Source organism: Melospiza georgiana, chromosome 15, assembly GCF_028018845.1.
Source record: "Melospiza georgiana isolate bMelGeo1 chromosome 15, bMelGeo1.pri, whole genome shotgun sequence".
Taxonomy (NCBI): Eukaryota; Metazoa; Chordata; class Aves; order Passeriformes; family Passerellidae; genus Melospiza; species Melospiza georgiana.
The window spans coordinates 3,575,136-3,584,522 of NC_080444.1; the positions used below are offsets into that span (position 1 = coordinate 3,575,136).

Here is a 9,387-nt window from a genome sequence, read left to right on the forward strand (position 1 = left end):
GTGGGATGAGGTGGGGAGAGGACATGACGAGGAGGGGATGGGAATGGCATAGAGACAGGGTGGAATGCGGAGGGAGCTGGATGGCGGTAAGGATGTAATGGGGTAAGGGCAGCCTGTAGGTGGAAAGCAGTGGGATCGGGACGAGATGGGACAAGGAATCCGAGGAGATGCGACCGGGAGAAGGTAGGCAGGACGCGATGGGGGTCAGGACAGAATAGCGTGGGGACAGCATGGGGTGGGATCGCGATGGACGATGGGGATGGGAAGAACGACAGCCCCGGGGGTCCGCGCAGCGCGGGGAGGGAGCCTGCGGGGCCGGGCCGGCGAAGGGCCGGGGGCGGCGCGGGGCGGCGCGGGGCGGCGGGGCACGGCTCGGCACGGCCGAGCACGGCTCAGCCCGGCTCAGCCCGGCGCAGCCCGGCGCGGCGCGGTCCCCCCCGCGCATCACGGCGCAGCGCGGCGCAGCGCGGCCCCGGCACAGCCGCACTGAGCCCGCCCCGCCGCAGCCCGGCCCGGCCCGGCCCGGCCCGCCCGTCCCCGCCGACAGCGAGCCAGGTCGGGCGGACTGCGGGGCCGGGGCCGCGGGACCGGGATGAGCGGGGAAAGGGTGCGCGGGGACGGGGTGCGCGGGGACGGGATGCGCGGGGACGGGATGCGCGGGGACAGGATGCGCGGGGAAGGAAGGGATGCGCGGGGAAGGAAGGGATGCGCGGCGCGGGCGGGCACGGGGCCGGGGCGGGGTGAAGCCTTGCGGCCTCTCCCCGCAGAGCCGCCATGGAGGTGTTTATGAAGGGCTTGTCCAAGGCCAAGGAGGGGGTGGTTGCCGCAGCTGAGAAGACCAAGCAGGGGGTGGCCGAGGCCGCGGAGAAGACCAAGGAAGGGGTCCTCTATGTCGGTAAGGACCGGCTTGCCCTGCCAGCCCCCTGCCTGCCCCCTGCCTCTCCATCCCCGGCTGATCTCTGCCCGTCCCTGCCTGCCCTGCCGGCTCTCTCTGCTTGCCCTTGCCTGCTCCTGCGTTTGCCCTTGCGTCCTCCAGCCCATCCCCCTGCCGTCCCCCTGGCGTTCCCACCTGTCCCCGGCCCCGCTCCCCCTGTCCCCTGCTCCTTCCCCGCCACCACCACCCTGCGGCAGAGTGCCCCGGGGCACAGGGTCGGTGCCCGCAGTGCCTCGCTGCCCACCGGGAATCTGCAGGGCAGGAGAGTGGGCTCCGCAGGCAGGAGCAGTGTCGGGGACTGGTCCCCAGGCTGAGGGGATGGAACCTTCGGGGACCGGACCCCTTGCAGCTCCCAGCCTGAGGGTCTCTCAGCTCTGTGCCCGGGAGGATTTGGGGCAGGAAAGCAGAGGAACCATGATGGAGGGGGTGACCCCTGTGTTGGGATGTGCCTGTCTTGGGGCAGGGGGGTGGGGACCGCGTTTGTCCCCCTTGGAGAGGCAGTGCCCTGGCGCTGATCCCACACCGGCATCTCCCCTGCCCCCGGCTGGTGACTGAGGGGTCCCTCCGTGCTGCCCCTCGGGGGTGGGATCTGTTCGGGGTCAAGTCCTCGAAGACATGGCTGGCAGGAGGAGCAGTTCCTGGGCAGTCTGTGGTGCTGGAATGCCCAGGGAGGGAGCTGAGGCCAGCTCTGCTTGCAGTGGGAGGGAGGAGGGTGCAGGGCTGAGGCTCTGCTCTGCTCCAGAGGGCACAAGCTCTTGTGGGAGAGCTGAGGACCCAAAACTGTTCCCCTGGGCAGTGGTGGGTGCATGCCCTGAGTCCCTATCCTCACTAGGGTGTATCTGCTGGTACAGCAGCTCAAGGAACAGCCTGAGGGCCCGTCCTACAGGGGCTGCCCAGCCCTTCCTTTCCTTCCATCCTAGACACCCCACTCCCATTCCGTGGGGTATCCTGGGTGGTGTTGCTCTGCTCGAGGGAGCCTGGCAGGGTTGGCACAGCCAGCAGCAGCACCCAACTCCGGGCACTCCAGCTGTGGGGCTTTTCATGCTCTGTTGGCACCAGCTGTAGGTTTGGATCCTGTGGAAGATTTCTCTCAGCAGCACTGCTGGCATTCACCCTGCCTGGCTGTGCCCTGACACAGTGCTGGGCCCTGGGGTCTCTGCCCTGCCTGGCACGTGGTGGCAGCTCCGTGCTGCCCCAGTTCTGGCTCCTGCAGGGACAGCAGGAGCCTTGAGGGGAGCCAGGCAAGTGCTCAGCCCCCCAGGTGCGCTGGCATGGGGTGTGGACAGGCTGCTGTCGTGGATCAGAGCCCTGCCAGGGTCTGGGCATGGCACATGTTGGAGCCCAGCTGTCAGTCCCTCTAACCCCATCTCTCTCTCTTTCTACCCTCAGGGAGTAAAACCCAAGGTGTGGTGCAAGGCGTAACCTCAGGTACGAGCCCCTCTGTGTTCCTCCTGCGGTACCCCTCCAGCCCTGAGAGCATGGCCACACTAACGAGATCAGAGGCTAATTGAGGGGCTGATGTCACTCTGCTAAAGCCTCTTATATAACAGGGCTGGCAACCAAGGATTTGCAGCGGCTGCTCACACTCCTTGCCCAGCTGCAGAGCAGTGTCATGGCCCCCTCCCCTCCCCACCAGGGCAAGGAAGTGAGGAGAGCCTGATCCTGCCCAGCATCTCCCCGCCAGCTCCCCCGTGGGTGGCACAGGGCATGAAGCCACAGCTGGGCACCCTTTGTGGCACGGGGGGCACTGATGGACACCCCTGGCTCTTGCAGTGGCTGAGAAAGCGAAGGAGCAGGCGTCCCAGCTGGGCGAGGCCGCCTTCACCGGTGCCGGCAACATCGCGGCGGCCACCGGGCTGGTGAAGAAGGAGGAGTTCCCTGCAGACCTGAAGGTGAGAGTCCCGGGCACTGCCATGCCTGTGGGGAGGCTGGCACGTGCCCGGCTTTGGCGAGGAGCCCTTTGGCTGTTGCCCAGCCCCAAAGCAGAGAGCATGAGGGTGCCCAGGTGGTCTCCTCGTGCCCCGGGCGGGCACGGCCTCGTGCGCGGCCTGTGCGGACGTGTGCGCGCTCGGGGCCTGCCATGGCGGCCGGGCCTGGCCCGGGCCTGCGGCGCTCCAGCGCTGCGAGGTGACCTGACAGCTGCGGGAGGGGCAGCGGGTTCCAGCTCGCCGCCCCATGAGCCCTTGGCTTCCAGCTTAGCCCAAAATAGCATCAGCTGAAGAAATGAGGCCACCGCCGCCGCCGCTGCACGGGGGGATTGGCTGCCCCCCTTTCCCGGCTGCCAGCCCCGGGGAGGGGTTACCCAGCGCCGCCCTCCCCTGCCAGGGATGCAGGATGCTCCTGCAGCTCCCTGCCAGCTCCTGCAGCCTGCCGAGGCCCACGTGGTGCCAGCACTCATTGCCTGCCCGAGGCTGGGGCTGGGAATAGTGTATATAGGGACATACACACACAGCCCCTGATCCCATGGACTCATGGATGTCACCTGCCAGCTGGGTGCTGTGTGCCAGGATCCCACTGGCTCCCCACGGAGCACCTTGTGTCCTGGGTGCATTGCTGGTCTGGCAGGGGTAGGCAGGGTGGGTGTTGTGTCTGTGTGTGGGGCACTGACCTCCTGGTTCACTCTCAGGCAGAGGAGGTGGCCCAGGAGGCTGTGGAGGAGCCACTGGTCGAGCCGCTGCTGGAGCCAGAGGGGGAGAACTACGAGGAACCCCCACAGGTGAGGGGACAGGGTGGCACAGTGGACACAGTGGGACAGTGGTCAGTGCACTGTCCAGAGCAAAGCTGCTATTGGGCTGGAGAAGAGAGGGGCTCTGTGCCCCACCTGAACTCTCACACTGGCTCTTTCCTTCCCCATCCCACAGGAGGAATACCAGGAATACGAGCCAGAGGCATAATGGACCCCCATCCTTGCCTCTTCCACCAGCAGCACAACGAACCGCCGGTAGCCCCCTGCTCCTCTCCAGCCAGCCCCAGCCGGTGCCCGTGCGCCGGGGAGGAGCAGGGGCGCCCCTGCCCCGTTCGCTCACGAGTTCTTCCTCCAGTTCCGTTCCAAGGGACCGTGTCCGTGTCTCCGTACCATGTCTAGCAGTGAGAAACACCCGCTGTGTCCAAGCCCCCAAGCCCTGGCGTGTGGCCGAGCCGTGGGCACTGCCCACAGGGGCCGGTGTGTGTGAGTGTGTGTGAGTGTGTGAGTGAGTGTGAGTGTGAGGCCCGGGTTTATGGCTCTGTCTCCCTCCCAGCGCCATAAACCCTGGCCATGTCCCGGTGTGTCTGTGTGTGTACAAAGCATGTTTACCTGCTCGCGGGCTGCTGTACATTTCGCTTGCACGCGTGTCCCTGTGGTTCTGCTCTGGTCATCGTGGAACTATTTTTTTTTATATATATCTCTCTCTCTATCTATGGGTGGACGGGTCTTTTGCCTTTGTGAACCCTTGGCGCCCCAGCCCGCTCCCCAGCCTGCTGGGTGGTGGCGGTGCCCGCGCCTCCCCCGAGGTCCCATAGTGCCGACGCTGTGTTGTGACGTGGCATGGATATTCCCCCGTCGCTGGATGTGCAATACGAGGGCAGCTGCCAGTGACACAGCTGCCCCCGTGTCCGTGAATAAAGCCAACTCTTGTCTGTAGCCCCCTGGTCCTGCTTGTGGGGTCCCTGGGGAGGGGTTGGCCCCATGCTTTGGTGGCAGGGGCACTTTTGGGGCTGGTGCTGGGGGAGCGGGCAGGGCTGGTTGCTCATGAGGACAAGATGCCTTTCTGTCTGCTGGCTGCTGCAGCACAGCAGGTCACTGTGCCCTGACTCCAGCCAGACTCTGGCTGAGACTTGGGGTGCAGGCAGTGTCCCCATAGCACCTGCCTGTCTGCAGGACTTTGCATCTGCAGGGGGCCCTGTGGGGCTGAGAACAACAAGCCAGGATGAGGGTAGACACAGCCCTGAGCTCCAGCACTGGTTCCCCTCTCTTTATATGCCCTTACTCCCCTCAGGAGGCAGGGGACATGGCTGTCACCCGCAGCTTGTTCAGATGCAATGTGACCACCGGAAGGGCAGGTGGGTGTCGCACATTCTGTGGGATGTTTGTCATGGTTGTGGGGTCCCTGGGTTCTGTGGGTCCAGGGTTCTGTGCCCACCCCACAGTGCCTTTCTTGAGTCTTCAGCTCTCCCAGGGCAGGACCACCAGCCCAGCCTAGGCTCTCAGCTAGCCTTTAGCCCCTTGACTGCATCACAAGCTGGGGTGAGAGGCTGGGCTGAGTGTCCCTGCCATGAATATCAGATTAGATCCCCCACCTGTGCTGGCTCCAGCTTTGCCAGCGAGGAGTGAGGCTGCAGCCGTCAGCATGGCCTCACAACAGGTTTGCTGATGCCAGCAAATCCCAGCCTGGCTCTGGTTGCAGCAGTGCTCACAGCACTCACTCTGTGTTATTGGAAGGACTGAAAAAGCTCTTTGGGGGCTGCCTGGCTGTTCCCTAGAGCGTTTTTTCCTTCCCTTGCCAATTCTGCTATCCATGGGCAAGCAGACCCAAACCAGGAGCAGCATGGCTGGGGCTGGGGCAGAGGCAGAGTGGGGGGAGACAGGAGAGCTGTGAGAGCTGGAAGCCAGAGAGCAGGGAGGGAACTTCTCAAACCATGCTTTATCGGAAGCAGGGTGTCCCCTCTGTGCACACCCCCTGCACAGCAGGGCTGTGACCCTCAGGGGGCAGCTCCCCTGGTGCTGTGTCTGTGGGTGCAGCTGCCCTCACTGCTCACAGTGAACACCTGCTCCAGGTTCCCTGCCCACACCCAGGCTGGACTTGAGTCGTGGCTGGAATTTTCTAGAGAGGGCAGAGCTGTGAGGCTGGTGTGTGCCAGGAGGGTTTGGCAGCAAAAGGGGGGCAGAGGTCCCCATGTGGGCAGTGCCAGGTGTGAGCACCAGGCACAAGCCTGGCACAGCCCTGGAACTGGGGTGCACAGCTTTGTGGGACCACAGAGAGGGACAGGGATCCAGCAGCAACAAGGGTCCCTGAGCATGAGGCTTTATCCGAGATGGATGGAGTCACTGTGGGAAGATGAACCTTGTGCTGACCTGCCAGGAGCTGTGATGAGGTGCCATGGGTGGGAACCCCTCAAATACAGCCAAGGGTCTCTGTAGCAAGGCAAAGAGCCCAAGAACAAGGATGGGTGAGGCAAAGAGCCCTCAGGTACCTCAGCTGACTGTTCCATGGTGCAGGACAATCCTACACACAGTGGTGGGAGGAAGCTGGTGTTTGTCCAAATATAACTTGCTCACTTTTTTCTGCTGCCCATGATTTTCAGTGCCAACAGGCTGATGCCCCAGTACCTTCAAGAGCATCCTCTCCTCTGCCCTGGGGGAAGATCTGATAAAACAATGGAGACTGAGAATGGAGAAGAGCCAGGCAAGGTCATTCCAATGGTCCTTGCTCCCTGCAAGTGTGCAGGTGTTCCAGCCCACTTTGCCAAACCCTCCAGTGACATGGAGCAGAGATTTGGGGTGTGGGAAGAGGGAAGCTGTGGGGACAAACATTTAACTTGACCCTCTGTGCTGGTAACAACTCCTTCTCAGGAGCTTTTGCTGAAAAGCACAAAGAGAAACCTCAGCATACTGTTCTTGGTGAATATTTTGGCTGGATGGAGCCTAGGACCTGGCAGGACAGAGATCTCCTTGGCTGGTGGGAGGATAGTGAAAAGCAGAGTCGGCTCACCTTCCAGCTCATCCTGTCTTTATCACCTCCAGAGCTCCTGGACGTGGTGTCCCAAGCACAGCATACTGTTCAGCTCCGAGGAGCCAATCCTGATAGAAAACAGATCCAGTGAGAAACAGTCCCTTGGTGGGCACCACGCAGCATGCAGACACAATCTGAGCAATCCTGCACCTCACACTCCTGTGCCATTGGCTGCCACAGCACCTGCACAGAGCAGGGCCATGAGGGACATCAACTTTCCTGACTGGGACAGAGGATTTTCCACTGTTTGCCCCGAAGCCCTTACCAGCTTTGTACAGCTCCTAAAAGCAAAACTGACACTGCAAAACGAGTCCCAAAACTCAGCAGAACTATGCACAGAGTAGTCAGGGTTTCCAGCTGTCTCATTCTCTGCTGTATCAGCTGTACCAGTGAAGCAGAAGGATGTGTGGAGAGAAAAAGGATCAGCACAGACAGGGCCGTTCCTGCGGGCAGGAGCTCAGGGTGCAGCCTTGGTTCAAAGCCTCTTTCACTGGGGAGGGAGCTGCTGTGAGGAGAGAGGGCTTGGAGGGATGCACAGAGGGCCAGCAGCACTCCAGCTGTGTGTTTTCCAGTTTATTCCTCCCTGTCAATGGCCTCGGGAATGGGCAGCTGCGGGCGCTGGATCGGGGCAGCAGCGCCTGGCCAGGAGCAGGAGCTCCCGGAGTTACAGCAGGGGGAAGCACCTCACCGCAGTTGTGAGCTCGACCTGGTCTGCAGGGAAGGGAGGGCAGGTCCTCCCTGGGAGGAGAGGAAAAAATGCAGCGCTGGTGCTCTCAGGGTCCCACCGAGCTCCCAGGCTCCAAACTGGGGCTATCAGAGTTTACCCAGTGCCCCACTGAGCGGGTGTGGATGTTGGCTATCCATCTCCCACTCCCCAAGTACTGACATCAGGGGCCAGTACAATCCCAGGCCCTGTGGAGGTAGAAAAATCAGCCACGTCTTGTCCTGCAACTCATTTGCTGAGCTCCAGCTGAAGCATATCTAGAACTGGGTGATTTCCACAGGCTGGTTACGGTCTCTGAGACACCAAGGAGACCCCTGACCAAAATGTGGTGCTACCCATGTCCCAGGGCCACCCCAGATTTCCTCAGGTGTGAATGGCTTTGGCTTTCACAGGGTCTTTGCCTTGGCCCTTACCAAGAGGGAGTGTGGAGGTCTTTCTTTGCCTTGTGATCAGCACTCAGTGAACTCTCTCTCACATGCTGAGGCAGGAGAAACCTTCACTCCTCGCTGAGTCTGAGCAGGGAGTACAGGATAAGGTCCAAGTGAGGCCCTGCCCAGTAGGAGGACAATCCTGAGGGTCCCTCTACACCAAATTCTTAGTAAAGTGTGAAGGGATGGTGGAGCACCAGGACAGTGACAGGCAGTGATGGTGGCATCCTCTGTATCTGCCTGGCCAGGCGGCTGCTGCCTGCTCCCCTGGCTGCCAGCACACACTGCTTACAGGGCAGGGACAAACCCACCACCTACAAACTCCTTCTTCGGCTTTTCTATAGTAAAAGGCCTTGTTATTTTCTCAGGCTCGTGTTCCTGTGCAAGAACAACAAAACACAGTTGTTACTAGAGGCCCCAGGAAAAATCACAGAGCTCAGTACAGCATCCAGCAGCTGTCCTGCCCTGCCTGCTGGCTCCAGGGAGTTTAGTCACAGCAGCTGGGGACCCAGGGATGGAAAAAAGAGATAAAGAGATGTGTGAACTTCTGCTCCCTTTGCTCACTGCCCTTCTAAGCCCGTGCTGATTTGCCCCTTCCTCCCGCACAACAGGCAGGGGTGGGAGCATCCCCAGTCCAGGCTCCCTCAGCATGTCTCCAGGCAGATGCACCGACCCATAAACCAGAGTTCACCCCCCTGTGCCACCCCAAGCTGCTTTTCACAGTGCTGGGTGAGTGTTACTCACTACAAACGTCTCCCCCCACTCGTCAGAGCACACTGGCACCGGGAGAGGGAGGGCTGTGCAAATGGAGCGTGAGTTATGGGCTGTTGGCAGGGAAACGAGGAGTGAACTCACCCAGCATTTCCTTGGATTCATCCTCACACCCACCATGGCAACACAAAAAGGAACATCTGGAGAAGGCTGGGTGAGGCAGACAGATGTTCCCTGCCAGCTCACCTGCTCCCCAGGGGGAGGAAGTGACTCTGGCAGTCGTGACCGTGTTGGTGAATCCAGGCAAGGGGCCACGGCTCCCCCGTGCCACACACACACGGCTCCCTGGTAATGCCATGGAGCCTCTGCAGAGCAGAGCTGGAGGCAGGATGGGATACGGACCTTGAGCCTGCCACAAATGCCACCAGCCAGAGCTGAATCCATGACAACCCAGGCACAGAGGCTGATCTGAGGAGCACCATGCTGGACACCTCCTGATCAACACCAGCATCCCGGGCTGCCAGGGGGGTGTTCTGCAGCAAGACCTGCCCTCACTCATTTGTGCCCAGGGGGGCATCCTGCTCCTCCAAAGCCCGGCTGTTTTTCACAGCACCTAATGAGCTTTTCTGACTCGTGGCCCCATCCCATGCCCAAGTCACCGTGTGCTTTTTGTTCCCTTTGTACTGACCCACCACAGTGCATTTGTGTGCTGTTAATGCAGCCAGGCTTTCACTTCATGGGCATGGATTGAGCTGCTGAAATGAACCCCTGGGAAAGGAGAGAGGAGAGGTGAAGAGTCCCTGCCTGTCTGCCATAAAGGCACAGAGGCACTGTAGGAAAGGTTTTTGCTCTTCTGGAACAGCAGCATCTGGTTGTGAT

General features: G+C 61.3%; 1 protein-coding gene across 3 annotated transcripts; it reads left to right on the forward strand.

The window, feature by feature from the left end:
• Positions 1-43: 43 nt before the first annotated feature.
• SNCB (synuclein beta) lies at positions 44-4,556 on the forward strand. Of its 3 annotated transcripts, none has more exons than XM_058035052.1 (6): positions 44-183; positions 768-895; positions 2,324-2,362; positions 2,708-2,826; positions 3,561-3,650; positions 3,796-4,556. In XM_058035052.1, exons 1-6 carry the CDS (start codon positions 146-148, stop codon positions 3,826-3,828), a joined length of 447 nt encoding a protein of 148 aa, XP_057891035.1. In that variant the 5' UTR covers positions 44-145; the 3' UTR covers positions 3,829-4,556. The 3 variants fall into 3 exon arrangements, with proteins under 3 accessions (XP_057891035.1, XP_057891037.1, XP_057891036.1); XM_058035054.1 differs by having other exon boundaries at positions 63-86; XM_058035053.1 differs by lacking the exon at positions 44-183 and adding an exon at positions 473-555.
• The last annotated feature ends 4,831 nt before the right edge of the window (positions 4,557-9,387 follow it).

Coding starts and splice junctions, on each gene's coding strand:
- SNCB (XM_058035052.1), top strand. CDS start 146: ATGGGACAAGGAATCCGAGGAGATGCGACCGGGAGAAG. Junction 184..767: donor GGAGATGCGACCGGGAGAAG/GTAGGCAGGACG, acceptor CTCTCCCCGCAG/AGCCGCCATGGAGGTGTTTA. Junction 2,363..2,707: donor GGTGCAAGGCGTAACCTCAG/GTACGAGCCCCT, acceptor TGGCTCTTGCAG/TGGCTGAGAAAGCGAAGGAG.